The 27,052-nt window shown below is 38.5% G+C and overlaps 1 protein-coding gene across 7 annotated transcripts in view; it reads left to right on the forward strand.

Moving 5' to 3' along the window:
• The window catches only part of SLC44A3 (solute carrier family 44 member 3), a 104,518-nt gene that overhangs the window by 1,987 nt on the left and 75,479 nt on the right, over window positions 1-27,052 (forward strand). For 2 of the 7 annotated variants that reach the window (XM_083620644.1, XM_083620646.1), the window contains exon 2: window positions 241-383. Coding sequence is in view for 2 of the 7 variants with exons in the window: in XM_083620640.1 (XP_083476766.1) it covers window positions 22,034-22,051; window positions 23,903-23,965 (81 nt within the window). In the remaining 5 variants the exon portion in view is untranslated. Of the gene's footprint in view, window positions 1-240; window positions 384-19,945; window positions 20,165-20,487; window positions 22,052-23,902; window positions 23,966-27,052 lie in introns of those variants that run through there. The other 5 variants (XM_083620645.1, XM_083620637.1, XM_083620640.1 and 2 more) reach the window with 4 other exon arrangements.

Below are 27,052 nucleotides of genomic sequence, written 5' to 3' on the forward strand. Positions count from 1 at the left end.
GTATTGTTGGAAGGGACATACACTTGTTTGTGATTTTGTGTGAATAGGAAGTAGGATGGTGCTAAATTTGATTTGAAAAAAATAAAAAATGCAAACATGTAAGGTGTTATCTTTAAATATCAATGTCTGTGAATCTAGAAAAACTGCAAAAAAAATTTAGCTGCACAAAACTATGAGATGTAATAGAAGATAAGTATCTGTTAAACAGGCTAATTATGATGCAAATATTTTCTGTTTCAGTCCAGTACACAGGTGGCTTCTGAAATCCTATTGAACTTTGCTGAATTCATTTCATATGGTGCCATTCCAGAAATAAAAGACCTCTGAGAAAGAAGTAGAGAGAATGTGAAGATTTCCAGCTGAATGTTCATTCAAAGAATTAGGTCTGTGAATTTATTTATATAGAATACTTATATATTGCCTCATTAAAATAATGCCTTTAAAATAATGGGATAATCATTTTAGCTCAGCTGCTGTTAAAAAGATACATGGGTGTTTAAAGATGTACATGCGTGGAAGATAAAGTGCCACCATAAGGCAACTTCATATGTTTGTTAAAATAAATGCAACACTTTACCATAGAGCCTATGCTGAAGGAAAGGGAAAATCAAAATAATTATAGGAAGCTTATTTAGATTCCAATCTACTAAAAAGTGAGTTAAGTAGAGTTAAGTAAAGTTTAATTACAGTATTGGTATGTGTGGGAGAAGAAAGGGAGACAGAGGTAGGGAACAGATCTGCATTCTTGGTATATATTCTTCCAAGTGTTTGGTACATTCCTTTGAAGGCTCAGCACATTCTTTAATGTAAAATTATTTATAGTCACTTCAGCATCATTTTACGGGAAAGAAAACATTAATGGATCATGCCCAGTCAGTCTTGGTATGTGCTCTTATTTTACTGCTTTATAAATTCAGTTGTGCATAAAATTCTAATATAATCCCAATTAATGTAAATTTGAGATTAAATTTCAGTATGCTAGCTAAACACTGTCTGTGCTTTGCACTGTATTGCTTATTCAGAGTCTAGCCAAGAAATATTTTTAATACACTATGAATGCAAAATTGTCACTTAGTTGTTGTGAGATATCAGTCTTTAGTTTACTTTAGGCTGTAAGTCAGTGGTAGAGCATCTGCTTTCCATGCAAACAGTCTCACATTCAATTCCTAGCATCACTAGGTAGGGCTGGGAGAGACTGTTGACTGAAACCCTGGGGAGCTGCTGCCAATCAGTGTAGACAATACTGAGTTAGATGGCCCAATGGCCCAACTCTTTATAAGGTAGCTTACTATGTTTACTCAGTTACCATGGCTGCTACAAGCAGGAAAACCTGTGTTGGGTTTGGCAACAATACATTGAGAGGTGATCAAACCTATGCCTAAAAATGGGCAGCGTCATGCCAAAGTCACATTTCAGTCTACCATCTTGAATCAAATTGGTGCCTGGCATCCAAATGTCCATGAAGTCCAGCACACACACCCCAACTCATGCCTAGTTTCTTGAGAGGCATCTGAACCTATGGCAAAAAACCAGGCAAAGTCTCCACTTCAGTCTGCCATCTTGATTCAAAATGGTGTGTGGAATCTAAATGGTATCAGAATTCACTGCCCCTACCTTAGCAACCTTTGTGTTGAGTTTGGCAATGAGGCAAATTGAACCTATGCTGAAAAATGGGCATGCCAAAGTGATTTTTCAGTGCATCATCTTAATTCAGAACGGTGGCTGTTGACCAAACATCAACAAACTTTGCCACCTCACTTCAATAACCTTGTGCCCAGTTTGGTAACAATGTTCTGAAAGGCGGCAAAATATATGCCAAAAAAATGTGAAGTCACAACATAACCATGTTTTGATTTGCCATCTTGATTCAAAGTAGTTCTCAGAATCCAAACAAAGTCCACCAGCCCCACCTTGAGAACCCTCCAACTAGTACACCCACATTACTTAATGTAATATAGCTGTATCAAATTTTATGGACTCCTACGGGGTAGTCTTTGACATTGCCAATAATGTCTTCTTCCACATGCCTGTGCCACTTTAGCTGTGTATGGGAGTGCTGGTACTACTGCACTACCAGACCCATGTTACTGTAGTACAAAAAATTAGATCTGGGGCATTCTTTACCCACTGTCTGGAGCAGACCTTGACACTCAGTTTGAATTTTAAAACCTGATGCTAATTCCCCTCTTTCCTACACTCATAGCTAACTAGGAATGGTTTTGTTTTTTTAAAGCTGGGACTTCTGCCCCTGCCCCCAGTAGTCTTATGAGAGCAGGTCTACCTTTAACAGGGATGGTGACTTCTATGTGCTGTTAATGATTGATGAGTTCGGTTTCTTATTATTATAGCATCCAAACTCCCTCCAGCAGTGCAGTACAGTGGATCAAGGGTCTGGATTGCTCTTTTATTTTAGATAATGTTGTTAAGGCTACAGTCCATAGCCTATCATGTACCAGTACAGATCCGAGTCAGCAACTACGCCTGAAGCCTAACTGAGCTAGGATTTACCAGTTTTAATGTCAGTGTAGACTTAATGTCAAAATGTGGCTAAAAACACAGAGGATAAAGCAGTTTTAAGGGGGGGCCTTTCTGAACAACAGTGGAGGGACAGCTTATTCCTATTGTCTGATCCCTTACCTATATCATAGTCTTCAAGTGCTGTGTGTGCACCAGCAGAAAATACATACTGATTAACACAAAATGATTGGTGATTGAGTTAGGATAATGTGGCAAATATTCTGTGTTAATTATTTTTAAATGCAATGTTATGAACATGTGATGCAGTCTCCCTTAGCCAAATTCCTACTACTATGTTGATTTCTGATTCTTTCCGCATACAAGATATACTGTAATAGTTAGCTGTCGAAATCCAGGCAGCCCCACAGGTAGAAACTGTTCAGGCCTGGACTTGCTCTTGTTTCTCCAATGATATAGTAATCATGAGTATGGATTGCTGGCATGATAAACTACATTCTCATAAACATTCCAGGTTTGACCATATACCGTAATAGTAAAGCATTCTTTAGTTGTGACTCGGAAATTGCTGACGTAACTCACAGATATGAAAGAGGAAATCCTCTCTCTCTCTCTCTCTCTGTCTCTCTCTCTCTCTCTCTCTCTCTGAATGTTGTTCTTTATAACCTGCTTTTTACAACCATTCTGGAAAAGTGACAAGTGTGAACATGCCCAGCAAAATGTGTGTATATGTTGGGGGTAATGTGAGTTGAGTGGTCTCTGTGCATAACCAGCCATTGTGCACATTCATCAGGCCTCATGGAGAATGTGTACATAAAATGCCTGAAATGATATGGCTTAGTTAATGCTAGCCTTTCTCTGTGTGACTGTGCACTTGTATATGTGATACCAAGAAGGAATTGTGGCACTGTAAACTTGCTAGGGGTGGATGAATCTGTCCATTTTGGCTTCTCTCAGTTTCTAATATTTCCAATCTTGAATCCAGTTCTTCCTATTTCTGCAATAATCCGTGTGTTGTTTTTTTTTTTTAAAAATCCTCAAGAAAATTCACCAGCATTTAAGTGTAAATTTCTACTAAAAATCGCATTTTTGTACGTATGCAGTTTTGAATGTTATGACATTTTTGCAAGCAAATACCCCTAATCCAATGTGGTTTGTATGTAATTTTCACTAATACATGCATTTTTCTGTACACTTTCCCCTAATATATTCATTTTGTAGTCATTATGTAGATGGGCACTGTATCATGCATTCAGAGAAGTGCAAGTTCTGAATAATTATTGTGTTTTGGTTCACACATTGGTTCTGAAAGTGTGGATTAGGGATTTTCTCACTAAATGGAACAAAATTGAATTCGTCCCTTCATCTAGTCCAACATACCTGTTCCATTATGCTAAATGTGCAAAGTAGGGCTACTGAGGGCAATGTGTCTGTATTCAAAGTTGGAGAGCAACAGTGATAGCAGGGACACTGGAAGAAATGGAGCAATGCCTTTTCTATTATTCTAGTTCATATATTGTCCTTCACTTATAAACCAGGCTGGGATGTGGAAAGTTTGTGCTTTTAGGTTTTTCAGAAATGTTTATAGGTGTAGATAAACTGGAAATGTTGAAGGAATGATGCAGAGAGAAAATAGGACAGCTACCTAAAGTGATAGCCTTATCACCGTTTTAAAAATATTTCACTCATAGTGTGTTTCCCAAAGTAACATACTACCCAAATGCTCATGGCACCAAACAAAATATTTATTCCACTGTTACAACCTGTAGTTTTCTCTCTTCAACCTTATGACTAATACAAAATAATCTGGTGCGCACAAATAAAGACTCAGGAAAATAAATTGATGAAAGAAGCATTTTCTTTCTTCTAAAAGAATCCTGTAAAATGCTGTTTTCATGATGACTATTTCAAAGGTTTACACACAGAATGGGAGTTTAAAGATATGCAGTCTTGAAGGAAATAATCAACCCACATTGTGGTTTCTCCAACAGCTGTAATCTTGCTTGTGATTATTACTAATTGCTCTTTCAGTTTTACAAAAATAAAAATAGACGTGATACCCCATAAATTACCCAAACACATCCACATTAATCTGTATACAGTTAGCCATTCTTCTAACTCTTTCCTAGCTACTTAGGTACCTACTGAAAGAGAATAGCAGCTATTTGATCAAGCTTCTCCTGGCACTATGTTCCAATATTGTTTCCTATCTAGCCTCAACAATAAAAGGACATGAATATAAAGAGACATTCAGAACAAGATTTCATGTGGTTTCTGACCACAAAGTTCCATCATGAGAATAAAAGAAGTAGAGTGAATATTTAGTCAAAGTCAAGAATACCAGCAAAGATTAGTTATTTATTTTATATCCTACACTGTCAACATGCGTTTATATTCTCAGGGTGGCTAGCAGGGTAGAATCTACTATGAAGTCCACAGTTAGATGAAGATACAGTTATTAGGACCAACCAAAAGTCACAAAAATGTGACAGAAGTCCTAATCAGGCAAGATGTTATGTGAAGCAGGAGGTGATGGAATGAGAAGAAAGGAAATATAACAATTAGGCTAGATGTCATAGGCCTGAGAACAAACCGACCTCATTGCTACAACATCTAACTTTATTTTTGTACCTTTGTTATTTTGTTGTCTTTTCTCATTCTGTCACTCCTTGCTTTGAGTAACATCCTGACCATTGAAGTGTTCTAGAAAACTCAAGTTTTCTATTTTCAAGTCCTATTTTTGTGACTTTTTGGTTGGTGATAATAAGAGTTGAATGGTTTGCCAATTTTGTTTCTCTCAGTTTCTCATTTTTCCAATCTGAAATTCAGTTCTAAATCACATTTCTGCAGCAATTTGCTTTTAAAAAATCATCACAAAAATACATCAGCACTTTTGTATGCAATTTGACTAATTGTCATATTTTTAAAACTAATGTTCTCTGATATAATGCATCTTCTATGTTATTTTCATAAATATATTTTTGTCCACACTTTCCCCTAATATATGCATTTTCTCTTGTAAATATTGTTTGGCTGGAGGACTCCATCACAAAATTCAGAGGAATGTGAATTTTGAAGGATGATTGTGTTTTGCTTGTCATTTCAAAAAGTACAAATTCCTCTTCCATCCCTACCTATAATAAAGGCATTACCCAACTATGGACTGCAGCTTTTTCTTATGGACCAACACAACTACCTTTGTTTTTAATTAGAAACTACTATTTGCATTTTTTTCTCATAGCATATCTACAGCAGTGTGTCTGTTAGACATGGTACTATTTTATTATTTTACTTCTTCGGCTTTGGAAATGGTTTTATGCTAGCTAAATTAAATTGTAATGTATTATAAGATTTTGCAGGGGCTTTCTTATTAGTTTTAGATTATATGTTGTAACATAATGATATGCAATGTGATTTATGTTTTATTGTTATACTGCTGGTCCAGTTTATAAATATTTAAAATAAAATAAATACGGTACACACTTTTGGTTTTTTTAATCATACTAGAGTAATTGTCATGGGTTCCCCCAAATAATTATGGGAACTGACATTTGCTGTAGATGTTGAAAAATCACTTAGAAATTATTGGCACCTTTCACAGACCTACAGGTAGTTACCAAGCTGCTCTGGGAAAAAGCCTTGCCATTTGTAGTGTTTGAGTAGCATCTGAACATCTGAATGCTAACAGAATACAGCTCCTCAGGCTAAAGTGCTTGGTCACTGATACACTGAAAGAAGGTGCTTGACAATAGGGAATGCATACTCTAATGTGTCCTTCAGTTCAGATTGCTGTTCCTTTGGATCTTTAAAATACTAAAAAGAAAAAGAAAACAGAAGGAATTCCCTTAAACACGAACAAACTTGGAAATATGCATTTGCCCTTTAATATTGACCAGAAAATATCACTACCACTCAGGGTCTGGTTTTGAAGGAGCACTTGGAATCCACACCACCCTACTCCTGTCTAGACTAGTTATCTCTAATATGTGCAAAACTATGTCCTAGTGCTTGAAAGCCACTTCTCTTTAGTCTAATCCCTTGGCCCTTTTCCTCAGCATTTTTTCATGTCACTGAATTCTTTGTGGTTTGGAGCTTTTTTCTTTTTCTTTTCACAATGTATTCTGCATACAAGTTCATTTCTTCTTTGCTTAGCTACCCTTTTTGAAAAGACTTCCTGTAAATTACAGTGTATTGAAAATATTCATGCAAGGAGCACTTTGCCTTGTTTGAGTAATTTGGTTTACAATATAAAAAAACGCAAAAATACATAACATAGTAACAACAAAAATGATAACCCTCCTTCTAGAATTATCAACCTTTTCCAGTACAGGAGTGAAAATTTAATTTATTTAGCTGCAAAGGCTTTATAGTCACCATTTTATAATGCTGCTTGTTGTTTGGTTTGACTATGGTGCCCAAGAGGCAGAATGTGGTCTTGTGAATATGATACATAGATAGAACATGCCAAATGATCTATTGCTTGCTTTAATCCAGTTGCAGGATTCTGAAATGCTTGAAAACCTGTGACATCCTAGGTAATTTGCTTTTCAGAAACAGATGTGAATTGGCATCACTTTTTTGTGGACACGGCAAAAGCTGGAGCCCAGCATTAGTAAAAATGTTGTCTTGTGAAATTGTGTCCATGTGGGCTCGATGCCAAGAATAAAACAGTGGCTGCAGTGTTTTTCTTGTTTCCCCTCTCTCTCCTTATTACATTGCTCCTTTTGATAAATACGCACTCCCACTGTGGAGTCAGTATTCCTAGGCTCCTCTTGTCTGATTTTCCTCTTTGCAGGGTACTATTCCGGGAAATTGTTTAGCTGTACACTGGGCAGAGGGCAGAGGGACAATGTTTTAAAGAAATGAAACCACTTACAGCTAGGGATGGGCAAATTTGTCTATTTCATTTATCACTGTTTCTAATTTTTCTGCATTATATCATCAACATGCCTTTTTTCAAGTCTTCATGAGCATTCACCAGCAGTTTAGTGTGCATGTCTCCTAAATACACATTTTGATATGCAATTTTACCAAATGCACGCATTTTTGCAAAGCAGTCTCACCTAAAATAATGCATTTTTCTGTGTTATTTTCATTTATATGAGTTTTTATGGGCACTTCACCCCAGTATATCATTCTTGCCCACAAGAGAACTGGAGAACTGCTATTCAAAATTTAAAGAAGTATGAATTTCAAAGGGACAGCTGCATTTCAGTTCGCATACTGTTTCAGAAAGTGTGAATTATGTAGGCTCACCTTTAAATGTGAACTGAATTGAATTTGTCCCCTTAGAACCCAGTCTTATGCACATTCCTTTGCAAGTAAGAACACTTGCACAATACAGTTTATTGTACACTCAGTGCTGCTTGTGCCTGCAAGTTTTCTGCATATTCTACACAACATCATTGTCATCATCATCATCAAAATGCTGTCCCATATCCCTCCCCATTTAATTCAGAACCACTCTTTCCATGTAAATTGTAAATCTGGATTAAATGGGAAATCTGGATTAAGTGTGCACTTGAGCAGCTTTGGGTCTGCAATTAGCAACCACTTAGGGAAGCACTGTAAGTGTGAATTGGTTTGCAGCCTTAGGCAAAACTGCTCAGGCTTAAATAAAATGAAAAATTAAGCTGGCAACAAAGCAAGCTTAATATAGCAACAGGTTTTGAGAACCTATGGAAGGGCAATGATACTTGTCCCTATGTGGTTGCACCATAGATTTGCATAACGGCATTATGATATTGGCAGTTTTATTTCCTAATGATCCATAGCATGGAATTTACCTTCTTCCCAGCCACCAAACACAGGGTCTAACTATGGAGCTCGCTCCCCCAGGATGCAGTGATGGCCATCAACTTGAGACTCAGCTATACAGCAGCAAATAAAACGTTTTCAGTGTGTTTTAAGTTCAGTATACAATGTGACACTGGATGGCGATGGAAAATTCAATATATTTTAAAAAAAAACGCTTTAAAAAAAGCAATTTCAGAACGTTTTTAATATGTGTGTAGATTCCACCTGGGATGTCTTTAAAAGAGGATTAGACAAATTCATAGAGATGACTTTTAATGGCTACTATCCATGATGGCTTTACTCTGCTGCCACAGCTGGAGGCAGCAATGCTCCCAAATACCAATGGCTGGAGAGGAATCTTTCATGCTCGTGTTCTGCTCCCTGGTTTCCCACAGGCATCTGGTTGGCCACTGTGAGAACAGGATACTGGACTAGATGGGCCATTGGCCTCATGCAGCAGGTGATTATTGTGTTCTTATGTACTGGTTTTAAAGAAAAGACCTGTTTGAACAATGTGGTTTTCAGAAGATGTTTAAAATAAGGCAGGGATAGTTACTGCCGAACCTGTACAGATTGGGAGTTCTACAGCATAGGGCCTGCCACACGAAAGGCTTGTCTCTAATGAAGGCCAACCAAACTTAAGGGATGGGGGATGAAGCTATACTGCCTTCTGTTTCTTAATCCAGTATCTAATGATCTGTTGGAAACCTGGAGTGCAAAATGCGGGGTTTTTGTTTTTATACATATGTCTTTGACAAATCACTTGTATGTAGAATGTCAAATGCAATTTTAGGTATTTAATTTTATTTTTAAATAATGCATTTTGAAGCTCATGTTTCCTTGAAAGCTAAAATAATTATGTTTAAAGTTCCTCCTTATGCTGTCTGTTTACTTGGTGAACTTGCAGACTGTGTAAACACCTAGGGTTTATTAAGGAAATGACACAGTTTATTGCTGTGTTCTATGGCGTTGTTAAAAACAGATGCTGTGAGCAGTCATAAAATGAAAGTATAGTTGTGCAACATATTGAAGATTATCAGTGAAGCAACATAGGTGTGTTATAATAATTCATTTGATCTTTTGCAGGAGCCGAACATGATTTCTGTGTGTACTGAATGCATGCATTCATCTTCTTGTTTCTCAGGTCTTGATCTCATATTGATCTCAGTTTCTCTGTTGCTGATTTAGAAGTTTCTCTGTTAGCGCAATCGCTATTGTATTTAGATTTATGATTATAGTTCTGCAACTCAAAGACTCCCACGTTATGCAACTGTATATATCTGCTTCTAGTTTGGCACTATATGCAAAGAAAATCCTGTGTGAACATCTTGGGCTGTATGAACAGCCCTTGTCCTGGGGCTCTTTCAGATTGTTATATTCTGAGTCTGGGACTCAGTTGGAAAGCAGCAAATTGTGCAGTTATAGTTGATTACGAGGTCTTGCATAGCAAATTCACCCCCCTCCCCAAATTGGACTTTTTGTTACCAGGAAAGTGAGAGGACAGTGCACTGGAAAGTGTGGGATCATCCAACCTCCCCACAAACAGATCAGAATGCTTCTTAAATAGCCAGTGTTTACTAATCCATCTGCAAACAAATTGAGAAAAATGCTCAACAAAGAAGTCATGTGCTGTGAGATGTTCTGCTGCTGATACCATTGCTACTAGTTCAGACCTGCTTAGCTTTTTCATCCCCATTTGCTAGCTGCAAAATCTGCCTTCCTAGATACTGATCCTTAATATCCTCCAACATTTCACAGATGAAAATAGGGGCATTTGTGTCTTTTTGTAACCATCACATAGTTACAACATTCACATGGTAGCTGCATCCCTCATCACTGTTGGCTGAAGACTTCTCTTTGCCTGCTATCCACTGCATTCTTTCAGCTCATTATAGTCTGTCTTGCAGTGGCTTCAGAAGCAAGTGGCATTAGTACCCCACAAAGGGAATATCATTTTAAGAAACATTGCTTAATACACCTGTTAATATTACTGTTACAATTGCAAGGTCTCTGGGTTTGGTCTGAAGTTTCAGTAATTTAGCCTCCTACTTAGAGTCTGCATCTTTCTGCTACACTGTTCCAAATTCTTCAGAATATAGAGGTTCTGTTTCGTTTTCCTGTTTTCTGTGGAAAAGCACTCTTACAAATTAAGACATGTAAAGATAAGATAGGGAAACTTGTTAAAATTCAAAGTGTTTGGGGGAAGGACTGTTTGGCCATTGTCAACAATTAGGTTACAAAATCTGGAGAAATGCATGATCTAAAGCAAAGGAGGGGAAATCTTTTTCAACCTAAGGGCCACATTAATTTCTGGAAAGCCTTTTGAGGGTTACATACCAGTGGAGGGCAAGGCAAGAGTGAGTGAAACAACAAATGTAAATTTTACCCTTATCTAGTTTCTTCACACACCTATTTGTTCTCCATCCAGACAAGCAAGAGGCATTATCAGAATTCTGGCCAGGCATTCCAAATACATTATAACCAAGCAAAAACACTTTGATTCAGGGAGTTCTGATGGCCCTGGAAGGCCACATTCAGCCCCCAGCCCTGAGATTCCCCACCTCTAATCTAAAGAAAGCAAATTTGTCTAAGTAGCAGGAATGAATAAAAATTGGGCGGGGGGGGGGGGAGCTAAAAAGGAATCCCTGTAGAAGAAATGAGAGTCAAGGCCCTAGCTTTAATACTTATTCATCATGTCATATGTTAGTTTCATTTGAGGAAAAATTCTGCGCCTTCATTCTGAAGGATATGGAACATTTCTGGACATTCTTGGACATGTGCTGCTTCATTGAATGGGTTTTGCACTAGCAAGGTAGTTTGATCTTTGTCTGCATAAGGAGCTGATCAAATTCTAAAAATGTCTATTCTACCTTTTAATCACTCCTGTTAAAAACCATTCAGTTTAAATCAAGGACTAGAGACTTAAGGAATGATGTGTTGTTTGTTCCCATTTTGGAAACAGATATACAGTGGTACCTTGGTTTACGAATTTAATCCGTTCCAGAAGTCCGTTCTTAAACCAAAGCATTATTAAACCAAGGCATGCTTTGCCATAGCAGTGGGGGACTCATTTTACAAATGGAACACACTCAACAGGATGCGAAACATGCTTTGCTTCCAAGGCAAAGTTCACAAACCAAAACACCTACTTCTGGGTTTGCAGCGTTCTTGATCCAAGTTGTTCATAAACTAAGCTGTTCTTAAACCAAGGTACCACTGTATTTGTCCATATACTCGCTAATCCTTTTGCTTTGTGCTTGTGTCCCTGCCACCCTTGCTGTATTTCATAACAACGTATTTGTTGAGCCATTCTTTGTTTCTCTTGGGAGTGTTTCTCTAACCGGATTTCAGGGCGTCTTTTGCTGACAGCTGACACTGACATTCTCAAGTTTCACATTTGTTTAAGCAGGATATTTAATGAGTTCCATGCATTGCTTCATCTTTAAATATAAAGTTACCTACAGACAGCCAGAGCAGAATTTTGATGCAAAAATGTTTTTGAGTGAAAGGATAAATTGGTCCATCTCTGTGTAAGATGCAGTACGACTTCAATCCTAGACATACTTACCTGGGAATACGTTCTGTTGAACTTATCTCTCTTTGGCTGAGTTGCTGCTCCATTCTGGGATAGAAGTGGGGGAGGTCAGTGCAGTGCAAACACACAGGCAGGAGCACCGGATTGGCTCCACTGGTGTGTTTGCACTGTGCCGAACTCACCACTATCTTGCCCCTCCTGTTCTCTGTCCTGGTAGACCTCAGGATCTGAGCCAGAGGGAGGTCAATTGAGTGTCAATCCCTGACATCTCCAGTTAAAGCTAGGGGAGGTTGCTGTCTGAAATCCTGGAGAGCTGCTGCCAGCCAGTGTAGACAACGCAGGCTTGGATGGTGAATCACAGTATAGGAAAAGCTCCTATTATGTTTTAATGTCTTGTTGAATGTTCATGTCTTTCACTGTTGTGACCTGTTGGGCCCTGGGGACTTAGGACAATAGGTGGGATGAAAACTTTATAAATAAACAACTAAATTTTCATGGGCTATATAAACTTGTCAGCTGAAAATAACTTATTGCATCTGATTAAGTAGATGCTAGACAATGAAAGCTAATGCCATTATACTCTATTCTGGGAGTGAGCTACACTGAACTCAGTGGACTTACTTCTGAGCAGATATGCCTAGGATTACACTTTAAAGTATCATAAGACTCCTTGTGTCTAAGATACAATATAGAACCCTTGCCTTGACTTTGTTTCCCTGGTTGCAGCTGTATTCCAATAACTAGTGAAAAAATGGATTATGGATAGACAGAGTCCTCTTTTTTTTTTTACCTGTAAAAAAAAATCACAAATCTGAAGGAATACATGTCCCCTTCCTTTAAACTGATGGTTGTATTTCAAATTCTCTGACTATATCCAAAAGCAGAATTGAACTCAGTATATCTAAAAAACATATGGCTTGGGTAATTCCAAATATGTTGTCACCCACACATGGAATATCATTCAGCCCAAGAGTTGATGAATGGAAACTTAATATGTGAGTGATAAGCACTTATATGATGAATTAGAGTTGCCTTTTTTCCCATGGCCTGAACCATGGCTGCACCTGGGTTAATGCTAATTGCAGCTCTAAATCTCTAAATAGCTTACCCTTTATGACCTAATCCTTTCAGATGTAACCCTGAAGCCTAGTTATTCAGGATCATTTCTGTTGACTTTAATGGGAAAACATCGAGTAAAAATGTTGCAGAACGCAGACTTCTTCTCTTGGTCTAAGGATGGGATTTCACTAATCTAATGCATTTTTGTATGTTATTTTCACTAATATATATTATTCTTACACATTGCTTGGCTGGAGAGTTCTGTACAGCAAAATTCAGAAATGTACAAATGTCAAAGAATGGCTTCATTTCAGTTAACATCTTGTTTCAGAAAGTACAAGTTAGATAGGTCCACCTTTAAATGTAAACTGAATCAAATTTCTCTCCCATCCATTAGTCTAAGGAAATTCCTAATTCTTCTTCTATCCCAGTTTTCCAAGTTTAAAATATTAATTAACATATCTTTTTAAAATGTAACTACCCGGCCAGTCTCTCCTAGCTCAAGCCCCATTTAATAACTGGAATTCAACATTATGCTATTATGCCTGCACAATTTCATTTGGGTTGCCAAATAGAACATTGCGTTCATTAGTCCACCAACTTTTTTCTCTGACCCTGCCCACCACTGGAAAGTGGCCTAGAAGCAAACATGACCTGGGGAAAGAAAAAAAATTCCTTACCTCTGCAGTGTTGTCTGTTGTATCTGGCAATTTTCCAGGGTCTCATCATACAGAGGTCTTTCCCAGCACATACTATCTGATCCTTTAAAAAAAGAGAAAGAGAAAAGGATAAATCTTGTGTGGCAAGAAACCATGGGTCAATCTGCATTTTAAAAAATGTATGTACTTATTTACATTTAAGAAACTTAGTGCAGTATGGCTCTCTTCTCCCATTTTATCATTAGAGACACCCTGTGAGAAAGCAACTGGCCCAAGTCAGCCAGAAAGTTTCATGGATGAGCTGGAGATCTGAAGCTGGTTCTCTTGGCATCCTAGTTCAAAACACAACCATGCCTGCCTACAAAATGGACTTCAATGAGGCTACCTCTCAGCACCTCTCAGCTGATCGGCACTAAGAGGACCTCCTTTGAAGATGCACTCTAGCACCAGTATTGTGATTGGTGCTGACCAGTACGGTAATTAGACCCATGGGCTGGAGATGCCCAGGCTCTGCTCTAACTATTACATGAGAATGGCCATTATCACCACTTATCAGCTACTCTTCCAAAAGAATTTACAACAGGAGATGGAGAATTAAGGGGTAGCCTTTATGTATTTTACTGCTTCTTTTGAAAGCTATTAGCATTTATCTTGCGTAGATTGTGCTACAGCATGTGGTATAACATAGTTTTTAGGGTTGCACATAACATGAATCCTGAGATGGTTTGTTTAGCCACTTACCAAGGCTGAGGCTGGTGGAGCTGGGAGTTATGATGACCAGATATTAAATGACTAAGCCATTACAACTTCATTCCCTTTTGCCTTCTGGTGATAAAGTAGAACCCACAATTATTCCAGTTGCAATAAACACATCTGTTCTCACCTAGCTACATGATAATTGCATTGAGTTCTGCAATGTCTACATTAGTTTTCAGTTACATTGTTGATTCATACTGTGTTCCTCTCTGGGTTCTTTGTCTTTACCTTAAGGTTCTGGTATAAATTGGGACATATTTGCCTTTTTTATTGAACTTAACTTATTACCTTCTCTTGTACCAAATGGGCTGCTTATTCGGTGGAGTCAAGCACTAAGATCTTATGGAAATAAGGCCATCCATCTTTAGTGTGATAAATGCATTGTCACTTCCCATATGTTGCATATACTCAATATGTTTTCCACAGAGGTGCTATGGTTTATATCTTCGGAAACTCGGTGTTTCCATCTTCATATAATGCATTCATTACAGCACATAATGTGATTGCACAATCCGCAATATTAGAGTTCAAGGACACATTCTTGTGAGGCAAAAACATTTCAAAGAGGGTGTGGCCTGGGGAAAAAGGGTGTGGCATAGAGTTGAGGTTCCCCACATCCCCGATCTAGTCTTAAGTAACATGATAAACTTGCTCATAAATACAAGGAAGACAAAGGAGCTTGTGGTGGACTTCAGGAGACAGAAGAGCAATGTCCAGCCACTTTTGATTGATGGGGTCTGTGTGGAGAGGGTAACAACGTTCAGATTTTTGGGCATTGAATTACAAGAGGATCTGTCCTGGAGTGTCAACACAAGGGGGCTTGTGAAGAAGGCGCAGCAGAGACTGTACTTTTTGAGAATTTTAAGGAAAAACCATCTTCCGCAGAAACTGCTGCTTGCCTTCTATCACTGTGCCATTGAGAGCGTGCTTACTTATGGCTTATGTGTGTGGTACGGAAGCGGTACTACCCAGGACAGGATGGGGTTGTGCAGAGTTGTTAAGGCAGCAGAGAGCATTGTTGGCTGCCCACTCTCCACCTTAGAGCAGATTTATGCTACAAGGTGCCATAGGAAGGCACTGGACATAGTAAAAGATCCATCGCATCCTGGTCACTGTCTCTTCGAGCTTCTGCCGTCGGGACGGAGATACAGGACGATGAAGACAAGAACGAGCCGTCTTAAGAACAGCTTCTTCTCCAGAGCGATCTCGGCCCTGAATGGGAAGCCTGGACTTTGAAAGTCATCTAATCTTCCTTGCTGTACTATACTGTATTGTTTAATTAGTGTTTTTATGGAGCAGTCAAGTAATTTCGTTGTCCCCGAGAGGGGGCAATGACAATAAAGATATTATTATTATTATTATTATTATTATTATTATTATATTATTATTATTATTATTATTAGTTATTTTTATTTTTAATAGAGATTCTGTCTTATGAGGACAAGGCAGGTCTCTGCTTTGGAAGACAACCCTCCCTCCCCAAATTGGGAAGAAAAACAAAACAGCCTGTACGTTTGGGCTGTGCTTAGAACACATACTGGTTTTGTTGTGTCCTATTTTTGTTAGGTTAAAAGTTTAGTTTGTTCTTTTGCAGTCTTGTAAGCAGAAATTACTCTTCTTGAGCAAATATAAGAAGTTGAATGCAGCTGTGCGGAAAAGCTGCTGGAGAAAAGGGAGGGGAGAATTCCAGAAAGGACAGTCTTATCGGTCAGTCATCAGTAGTGCTGATGTGCCTTGAGGCACCCTGTTGAAGTTGCCTTGACATAAAACAGAGCTGTGTCCTTCTTAGGAATTTGGCATGGTGCGTGAGCTGGTGTAGTTCAGCAGCTATTGAACAACATGGAGACTGTAGTTTTGCTCATCCATCAAATAAGTGATTGCCATGCAATTACTGGACAGCAATGTTATTGGAGTGCTCCAGATTTTTAGGGAGGCCAGGGAACTTCAGTTTGAGGTGCTTCGGTGCATACATGGAAGCTCAATGGGTGGGCCTTTGCGTCTCACCGCAATGCACACTCACAGCAGACCAAATTGCAGCAGAAACCTTGCAGGAGAATTCTTGGGCCAGCGTCCTTAGATAAGGGGACTCACAAACTGTAGGATACAATCACATAATAATGAGATGACCATGACCAAACAACAGATTCACTGCTATTGTAAAGGGTTTAGCCTTTGGTTTTGTTTTATGAACTATTGGGTGTGCTTAGAATGAATATGATTTAAGACTGTATTATTATTATTTATTGCACTTAGTACTTTCCTTCAAAGCATCTTTCAATATAATACATAAAACCAATATAAAATTAAAATTGTATTTTTGACTAGGAAACTGCCACAAAATTTGGAAAAGTGCAGATTTTTAATAACGACTGTGCTTCAGTTCACAGGTTTAGAAAATTCGGTAGGTTTGCCTTAAAGTGATAACAAATTTCTCACATTACTACTCAGAAGTAAATTGCACGGAGTTCAATGGGACATACTTACAGCATAGTAAAAACGCCTAGGATTGCCATAGTGTTTAGGATTAGCCTCTGTGACCATAACACTTATTAGAAAATTAAGGTCCATTGGGACACTTAATTTTGAATCAGTGTGCTTACGATTGCACAGTTGTGCCAACATAATGAATCATGCAAGTGAGAATGTATCTTCAAGAGCTCTCCATTTGAAAGATAAACAGAGTAAAAATGTCAAGTTTGTTGTTCCTGCTGCTCCCTGCAGATCCACTTCAAACCTTCATTTTTCACAGACGAAAAGCAAACAGAATTTGTCCTCTTCACTAGTTTCAACATGATCAAATGTTCTTTTGGAAGCCTGGAGTCCTTTCACATTTGGGGTGGGGGGCTTCTTTGCAGAGGTAGCTCTGTTTGATGTAGCAAGAAAATGAAAACAAATGGCAGCCAGTGAGAAAAACATTTCCCCTGCACAATTTTAAAACTCCCTTTAAAGTCCAGTCGTATGATCTGCTGCATTTCCTGCACAAAGTCTTGGGCATAGGGCTCTCAAGGACTTTTGACCTTTTGCTCCAGCACGGAGCAATGGCTCCCTGTACACACACACTCTCTCTCACACGCGCGCGCACACAGAGCGTGCACAGGTGTACTATGTACTTCTTTGCATATAACTTTTTGCGCATACGGCTTTCGAAGAATGGATCCAATCAAGTGTACAAAGAGAGAAAGAGGCTACTGTGAGCCCCCCTTTATTTTCTGGTATTGAGATAGGTAGATTATACCATTTCTGATATTGAGATAAGTAGATTATACCTCCTTACCCTATTCCATTCAGCATGACAGTTTAATGCTTTAACAAACTGGGGTTATAACTCTTTCCTAGATCACTGCCCCACACCCGGCAGCCTCTCAAGCTTTACCTTACAGTGTTTACTACAGTACTTGTTAGAAATACTAGTGATACTTAAGGGTATTAGCCCATGTTTCTTTCTGTAGTACAGCTGGAACTTCAGTTTTTTTGCAGTTTTCCAGTATAATTATGCTGTGTTCAGAGAACCTGTATAGTTCTAGGCAACAAAGGAAGCTAATTAGGGTGCTGTTTTATAGATTTTTGAAGGTGTTAGAAAGTGTATTGGTTCAGAGGAACAATTTAAAAATCTGTATCATAGAGTATGCATGCATTAAAAAATGATGCATGGAATCACAAAACAGTAAAGAAACAAACCCTGTTTTGCTGGACCACTGGATTATTTCAAAGAAGTCAGCAAAACACGTTTTCTTCCAAGAAACATGGGGCATAAAAGTCATGATGAGTAGAATTCCTCTGTAGAAGTATTTACCAATCTGATAGCAATTCTGCAGTGGTAGCTGTCGTAGTTTTTATGAATGAGACCTCTTTTTTCCTGTAACAGTAGACATCCTATTTTGACTTCGAAAAGGGAAAGGGATGTGACTTTAAACCACTCCATTCACTACACCACTGTGGCTCTCTTTTTTTCTAAATTACTCTTCCTGAGCATAATGAATAAATAGTGTATATATGTAATTAGAGTTTTAAAAAGTTATAGTAAAATAAGCAATGACCTTGAACAAAAAATGCAGCAGTTCAGCTGAACTGTACAGTATATGCATTGATTTATAGTCATAGTAATCTGTCCACACCTGTGCTTCTGCTCCCACTACATGCTAACTGTGGACTGGTATAATTCAATTCCCCCACCTATTTTGACACTACTGTTGTTCATGTCTTTCCTGCCCATAAATGAGTGTATGTCCGTCAGGTACTTGGTGGTGGTGGTGGTGGTGGTGGTGTGTGTGTAAAATATACAACACTACTTTCTGTTTTAAGTTCTGTAGCAATTGCTGAACAGTCTTTTTTTTAAGCATAGAAAATCTGTCACCGAGTAGCAAATGCAAGGCATAAGCTACACAGAGCTCTTGATGTAGCCCAACAGAAATTTAGTTGTGCCATCTTTTCTAAGAGTTAAAACAAGCTAGTCTCAGAAAAAGTTCTAACATGAAAGCCTGGAAGTTTCCTCTTCAACAGAGGTTGGTCTAGAAATACATATTTATTATATACCTGTTGCTTCCTTGGGCATTAACAAGATAACGTATTTATCAGAGGATGTTTTCCTTACAGAGATGCTTCCAGAGTCAGGCAGGTATTCATTGTAGGATGAGTGTTCTTCATGTATAGAAAATGCCAACTTGTATTTTAATTTCTCCTTTATTTAATTCTGATTTACTCTTTCTGGAGGAAATCCAATAAATAAATAAAAAATGTTGCCAGTGTCCCATTTGCAATATCTGAACAGCCCATTTATAATATTAAGGAATCGTCTGGAAGCACACTATATTTCAAGTGACATCCTGAATCTTCTCTAGGAATTATATATCTATACCTGATATTAAAGCACTCTGCAGTTAATGGAGATTTTCATAAAATACAAATATTAGTGTTTACTGTTGCTTAGTAATGGCATTTGGAGTGTGGGAAGTATCAGTGACAGAACAATGCTGAAACCAGCTGTATCAAAACTAATCTCAGATTGATGAATCAGATAGCACCTCAATTATGTGCTAGATAAGAGAGATTTTATGTGCTTGTATCACAATGATACATGAACTCTGAGACTCTTTGAGGAGTACGCACGTCACTAGAAAAAGTCTGCAAGCTTTTGGCGTTAGTAACATCAAACACTACCAGGAAAATGATTGTTGCTTAATGACACATTAAACACGTGCCCACAGTTTCACTGGAAAAATGGCTCTGCCATTAGCCAAAGATTGTAACAGGCTTCAGTTTCAGATATAGCTCTTGTTCAATATGCTTACACAAAGAAGCTCTTTAGATAATTTTTAGGTTTAATAGAATCATATTGGCAGACCCAGTTCATGTGCTATTTTTTAATAAGTGATGAAATCCTTTGTTATCTGTGGATGAAGCTAATCTTCTCTAGTAGTTGAGAGGAGCATGTTAGAAAGACTGGTGCACCTGATCAGGCAGGGAATGCCATGGTGGAGCAAGTACCCTTCTACAGCTGAGCAAGTTCAGGGACTTGCAAAGTCTTTTAAAAAAAGATATTAGGGTGTGCCTTGGCACACCCAGCATTCCTCCTACACATACCTGTGCACTTGAAAGACAGCAAAGGCAGCAAAGCACCTGGTTCACCAGCGCACTCTTCTTCTTTCTGTCAAAGAGCTGTTGTGCGTGAAAATTCATTAGCTGGGGTTTCTGCTGCCCTACCTTGTCTCATATTAAAAAACTAGCCTGAACCACTAATCTCCACAGTAGCAGGACTTCTAGCTAAAACACTGAGTTAAATAGTAACAATCAGCTTCCACAAGTGATGATATGGGAGAGACCCTTGCATCTGTATGCACCTATGCACCTGTATGAACTTACGATATCTGGGTTTGAGGACTGAAGAAGATATTGGTTTATAGAAAGTGGAATTGTTGGGTGCTTTCTTGGAGTGGATGTTTTGAATAATTTTCTATATATAGCTGACAGACCAAGAATCTTTTTTTCTCTTCCTTTCCTTCTTCCCTCTTTCTTCTTTCTCACATCCCCTTTTTCTATGCCTCTTCTAGGTTTGTGTTTTTATTTTGATTAGTTTCTTTTATTTTTTATTTTAAAATTTTGATATTAACCTTTGTATATTTTATTTCAAGCTTTAATGAGATTTATTGGGGGGAAATGAAACCCTGGATAATTACTGTTAATCAGTGCAGTGTAGTCTGCCTTGGTATTTAGCAGCTTCCAGTAGTCAATGCATTTAGGACTGCTGGTGCTAATGTGACATTTTATTGATTTATCAACGGTCCCATTTTTGACATGCTTACTTTTCCACATATTTGCAGTCACTAAATTTATTTCCTGCAACATTTTGTTGTGGGGCTCCACACATTTGCTTTCCAAAATTAGTACAAATTTGTTTTGTCCTAAATGCTTCCAGATATCCCAAGAAGGGGAAAGATTCCATTCAGACACCAACTGTTGGTTGTTAGCTGAAAGCATGTGCCTATATGAGACAATTGTTGTTTGTAAGGTTAGATTCCCACTCCCCTCACAATTAGCAGTGAAATTTAGAAGCAGCCTTATCTTTGCAGGTTTTTTCCACATTATGATAATCCAATATATATTTTCACCATGATGTTAAATTCATTCACAGTCAAAACTTGGTTGTCAAACATAATTCATTCCAGAAGCCAGTTTAGCTTCCAAAAGGTTCAAGAACCGGAGCATTTGCTTCCGGGTTTTCATCGTTCGGGAGCCGAAATGTTCCAAAACGGAGGCATTCGGGAGCCAAGGTTTGACTAGATACCACTTCTGCATAATTGTGGAATTCTGTACAATGGGATTTCCATTGTCTTGTCGCTTACTGGTACGTTAAACACAACTGGTAAACCTGACTTATCGCAAAAAAAGAAAAAGAAAATGAAAAAAAAGCTGAAGCAGTGATGACACCATGGGTGCTGAAAGCATTTCCTCTTTCTGTTTCTTACTATGCAAATTTCCAAACTAAATGACAGCCCTGACCTTCCTGTGGTGGTTACAGTATCTGATAAAATGTCGCCTCTTTTTTTCAGTAGGATTTGTGAAAATGCATACCTACATGCAATGCATACACAAATATGCCTTAAGACAGGCACCCCCAAACTCAGCCATCCAGATGTTTTGGGACTACAATTCCCACCATCCCTGACCACTGGTCCTGTTAGCTAGGGATTATGGGAGTTGTAGTCCTAAAACATCTGGAGGGCTGAGTTTGGGGATGCCTGCCTTAAGAAATATTTAAGCCCAGGCTTCTATAATAGCCACTCAAGCTGATAACCTGTGGTCAGCAAGAATTGCCTCCAAGCAACCAGATGGGAAAACTTTTACAAGCACAAAATAGGAAGTTTTGTTTCTTATTTTCAGGTTGTTGATGGGCCCATAAATGACCAACATGGGTTAACAGGTTTTTGTGGATTTGCTAGTAAGGCTGCTTTGATTCTGCATCTCCAGTTTCTTTAATACAATTTAAAGCAAGCATTGCGTTGTTTTGAATAAACAGAAGCTTGTATTCCAAAGCCAAAAATTCTGCTTGAGATTTTTGTATAGCATGGTGGTTTTTGTTGGCAGGCTTATCAGATCAAACCAACAGTCTATGTAAATAAGTTTGTTGATACTAGTTCAATACAGAAAGGAAAAAAGGCATAATTTCTAACTCTCTTTTGTTTTTATAGTGCGTTCTTTTAAAAAACAACAACAACTGATTCTCTATTGGCAGCTTCTTCATTTAGAATACAATCTTATGAACGTCCACATAGAAGTAAGTTCTATTGAGTTCAACAGGGCAATCTTCTAAAAAAATGTGTATAGGACTGCAGCTTGGACTGAGGGTGCAATGCTACATTAGGCATTGGGCCAGCTATGGGACTATCGGAAACAATTTAAGTGCTGCTCTACTAGTGGAAGGGGAAGCTCGCTAATATGGTAGTGCTAATGTCACCACAGCACCCATGATACACCCATGAAAAAGTGTGACAAATATTCAGAAATGCTCTCTAATCTCCGCTACCTTTTTCTTGATGACACATGAGGCCCTTCTTCATGTGCCCCATCAACAAGAGGTCTGGAGTGTGGCAACACAAGAATGGGCCGTTTCTGCAGTGGCTCCCTATTTGTGGAATGCTCTCTCCTGAGAGGCTTGCCTGGTGCAATTGTTAAATATCTTTAGGCACCAGGTAAAAACTTTTTCCTATAACTAGGCCTTTGGTTATAACTATCTGTGGCCTTTTAAAAATGGGTAGGATGTTTTTAATGTTGTTCTCTTTCCTCTTGGTTGTAATGTATCTATGTTGGGTTTATTGTCTGTTTATTTGATTGGTTATCAATCACTTTGGGTTGCCCTGGGCGAGATAAAGCAACTAACAACTTATAATCATCATCATAATAATCATAATCATAAATAAGCCACATGCAACCTCATCCAAGGAGTTGTGCAGGAATAAATTTACAGAGACTTCCCCAGAAATACGACATTTTGCTGATTTCTGAAAACCAGTTGAGCATGTGTCCTGGAAAATAGTAGAATCAGAATCGCTAACTTGCAGAGTGACATCATAAATAACTGTAATACTATGTGTAAGCTGCTGTACTTGTAAAAACCACAGTGTATCTGTATTTCCAGAATAAAGCTTAGCCTTAAACAATATCCTGTAACCAGTGGACCAAAAGAATGAGTCTAGCCCGCCTTCATACGCATGCCATTGTCATTGCTTTTCTGGGAAGTGAGACTCATGCTATTTTCAGTCGGGACATTTTTTTTTATTAGCAGCAGTAGTTTATTAGACCCATTGGGTCCCGTTTGAAAAAGGATTCATGCTTAATTAATTAAACATACACTGCACAAACACATTGCCCTGGTGTTCCCTCTCTTCGTGAAGTGGTCTCACTTTCAGTAACTTTCCACAGATTTCCCCAATGCTATTTTTGTTTTATTTTTTATTTTTTAATGCAATGACAATTTAGTCAACCACTGTCATCATCAATGTTTGATCTTAATTGTCTGCTAACTGGATACTCCTGAAATGTGTACTTACTTTAACTCCTGTCTTATTGATTCACTGTTGTGGTGATTATCTTAGCTATTAAACATTGTTAACATCAGTGCTATTTTTCTAGAAAAAGAGGTGCTGGAGGCTACCATGAACTTCTCCCTTGTCCCATTAGAATAGCAATGGCACCCACTTGAGAGGTGCTAGAGCTGAGCTCTGGCTGAAAAAAAACGCCCTGGTTAACATTCATTGTTTTATTGTTAATCTTTCTCTCACTTTTTTGCCCCTGTAACTTAGCCAAATGCACACAGAAGCGCAGTCATTGTCTTATGTCTTAATGTGGATCTATGATATTTATGAATGTAACAAAAATGGGCTTGTATTTTGTGAGTGTTAACATGTGAGTCTGATGCATATATATTTTTGTAATAACATTATTAGAACTGGTACCAAGAATCAGACTATATATCCCTACTCCAAAATGTCTTTTGAGTGGTTGGTAGAACATTTCTGAGGGAACCCTTACTGACATCCATTTGAGTGGCATCCAAGTATCTATGTGCTGTCAGTCCTTTATTGAGTCCACAGCTAATTGCTGAACTCTTCTTGCCACCCATCTTCAGGGGATAAAGTCTGGTTGTGTGTTCCAGTCTCATGCAACCTCCATTCTGGCCACACAGCAAGAGGTAAGTAACCAGCTCTTCTTGCAGCACTGACCCCTTTTTCATAAATGGGGTGGAAAGAAAAGTGAGTGCTGGATATGATGTCTGAAATGAAGACCATTCAACAAAAAATATGAACTTTGGGGCAAACCCACCATGGATAAAACCAAGCGTCCATTTCTTTGCAGCCTTTCACTGGAAAGATGTAGCAACTTCACGGGAAGGCTTGTTGATAAAGCCAAGAGAAACACAGATAAAGAAGCATTATTCAAAGCTTTAAATCAGTGATGACTGACTGTAAACTCGGACTATTTTATAATATCTTGTTGACTTAAATCCTTCTGGCTCCATAGATGGGGACATTTTAGACGTGTTTCTTTTAGTTCCCTTTCTTTTTCTCAATCATTATTTGTCTTTATAATTGCTATAAAAATCCCAGTAAATACATTTGAATCCCCAAGCTCATACTTAGTTTTGAGAGTTCATATATCTCATCTGCAGAGAAATGTGTCATATTTGGACTCTAGGTTTATTCTCTCTCCCTCTCTCCCTCTCTTATTGTGTTCCATGTTACTAACTTTGCAGGTACACAAGTATTAATCCCAGCTACAGGAAAACTTAATCACATTTCATGAAATTATGTCTACAGCCAAGTTTATTTCGTACTTGTCTGTTTCCTGTTCAAGTTCAATTTCTCATATTGACGTCTATTGCCAGCAAGGGGTGATGAGGCTGTTTGAGAATTATGTCATAAATGGGCATACCCAGGTGTCAGAAAGTGAGCAACTTCATCCAAGTGTAATTAAAAATTCCCCAGGTCCAAGAGCAACGCCCACACAGCTGGGAATCGGGCAGGGTGGGGGGAGTTTCCAATGGTGCCAAAGGGGGTCTTTTGGCTCTTTGCCACACTTGGCGGTGACAGCGATCTCTATTCTGGTCATGGTGAAGGAGTGAAAAGACAAGTCTCCACTGCCTATATGCTGCCTTCCCTGTAACTATTAGGTTCCCCATGCCTGTAATTAGCTAAGGAATAGCAAGATACACAGCTGCATGCTATGTATTGTCTTAGGGATGCAGGCGGCACTGTGGTCTAAACCGCCAAGCTTCTTGGGCTTGCCAATCGGAAGGTTGGCAGTTTGAATCCGCATGACGGGGTGAGCTCCCATTGCTCTGTTCCAGCTTTTGCCAACCTAGCAGTTCAAAAGCATACCAGTGCAAGTAGATAAACAGGTACCGCTGTGGTAGGAAGGCAAACGGCATTTCTGTGCGCTCTTGCTTCCGTCACAGCGTTCTGTTGTGCCAGAAGTGGTTTAGTCATGTTGGCCACATGACCCGGAAAGCTGTCTGCAGACAAACACCAGCTCCCTCAGCCTAAAGCGAGATGAGTGCCGCACCCCATAGTCACTTTTAACTGGACTTAACTTTGACTGGACTTTACTTTTGCCATACCTTTATTGTCTTATTTGGCCCTGAAGACAGATAACCAGCAACAAGGACTTCCACAGCTGTCTTGTGTCAGAGATATTATTGTGCACTGTTATCTTGTGAAATGGTTCAACGGGTGTCCAAATAACACATCACAGCAGTTAAATCATCCACAAAGCCCTATTTTTGAATACTTCACGCCAGTCTTGAAATCTTTTATTTGATTGTTAACCCTAACTGAATATTATGAGTCACTACACCAAAGCAGCTGGAACCATCAAATTTATGACAATAATAATAAAACCTTAGAATCAGTACAAAGGATCAGTGTCCCATTTCAATATTTTCAGCAATGAAAAGCAAACAATCTTGGTCAACCTTTCTTTTACAAATCAAAATCCCTTGACTGCCAATAATTCTGGAAGGGTTTTCCCGCCTTCCCAACAATGCTCAGGTTTTAATTTTTTTGCAATGTAACACCAGTTTCACTTTAGTTAATTCATTCAAAGTGATATTTCTATTATTGCCTTTTAAGGAATTTCATAATATGTGTCTGGAACTAAAACCAAATCACCTTTGGAACCATAGTGGTGCATGAGTCAAACATCTAGGGAAATAAGTACTGTTGGTTATTTGTATTAAATGTTGGATGAAGCAACACAGTCTGTCAGAGCAAATGGGGGTTTGGGCATCATTATCTCCCTTGAACTTTTTTTTAGGCAAGCATATAATAAATTTCAGTTGGGAAAAAAACCCTGATGTAATTTCCTCTATTTCTGATCCAAAGCCCACCCCACTCAGTCCATTCCCTCCAATACAAATCCAGATTAGGTAATCAAAGCAAAAATTGCCAAAGATTTTGGGCTTTGCCAGAAAGCAAAAGGAAAACCCCAAATATTATAATATATACTCTTATATGGAAATGACATGCCATTACAATGAAGTCACAAGAGGTAAGAAATTTAATAACAAGATACATTTGGTTGCCATAAATTTTCCCAGCAGAAAGCTCATGAAAATTACATAATTGCTATGTTTGTTCTCTGCAGGATCACCCACATGAATTTTCCATTCTTAAAGTAGTACAATATGTTGATTTATCATAAACTGGAAGTTTGCTATTAGAAGGCATTGTCCTGGGTGTCGTCCAGTGCTGCTAGTGTTGATTTAAGTAACAGCTCTTTTTTTCCGGTGAAAAAGATGCCAAACATAATCTGAAGAAAGAAACATTTAAATACGCATGCAAACTATTCTTGAACCTAGTAAAGATGAAATACTTGGCTTTTGATTAGTTTAATCCCACTAAATCTAACTAACATTAGCTGTCATAGCAATCCGGACCCAATATCTGCCATGATGAGCAAGTTTGGAATAGGTGGATCTTGGGCTATCCAAGATGATCTGGGGCTCTACGAGAGCTGCTCTAGCATAACTCTATCATGACTCAGCCAGAGATACACTAATTCAACTCCATTAACCCATCTGAGCCAGGGCTATGCTGTTTTAGTCAGTGGAACTTAAGCCAAGGGGATTTACACCAGAAAAGGGATGTTCTAGGTGTGTGGTGGGGCAAAGACAGACTTATTCTAAACCTCTTCCTGCTCAGTCACATGACCTGGCGGCCTGGTGGAACTTAAGCCAGCAATAAAGGTAGTATAACTCAAACTCTTTTTTAAAGGCTTGTTT

This window comes from Podarcis filfolensis, assembly GCF_964270895.1.
Source record: "Podarcis filfolensis genome assembly, chromosome: 6".
In the NCBI taxonomy this organism is placed as follows: domain Eukaryota; kingdom Metazoa; phylum Chordata; class Lepidosauria; order Squamata; family Lacertidae; genus Podarcis; species Podarcis filfolensis.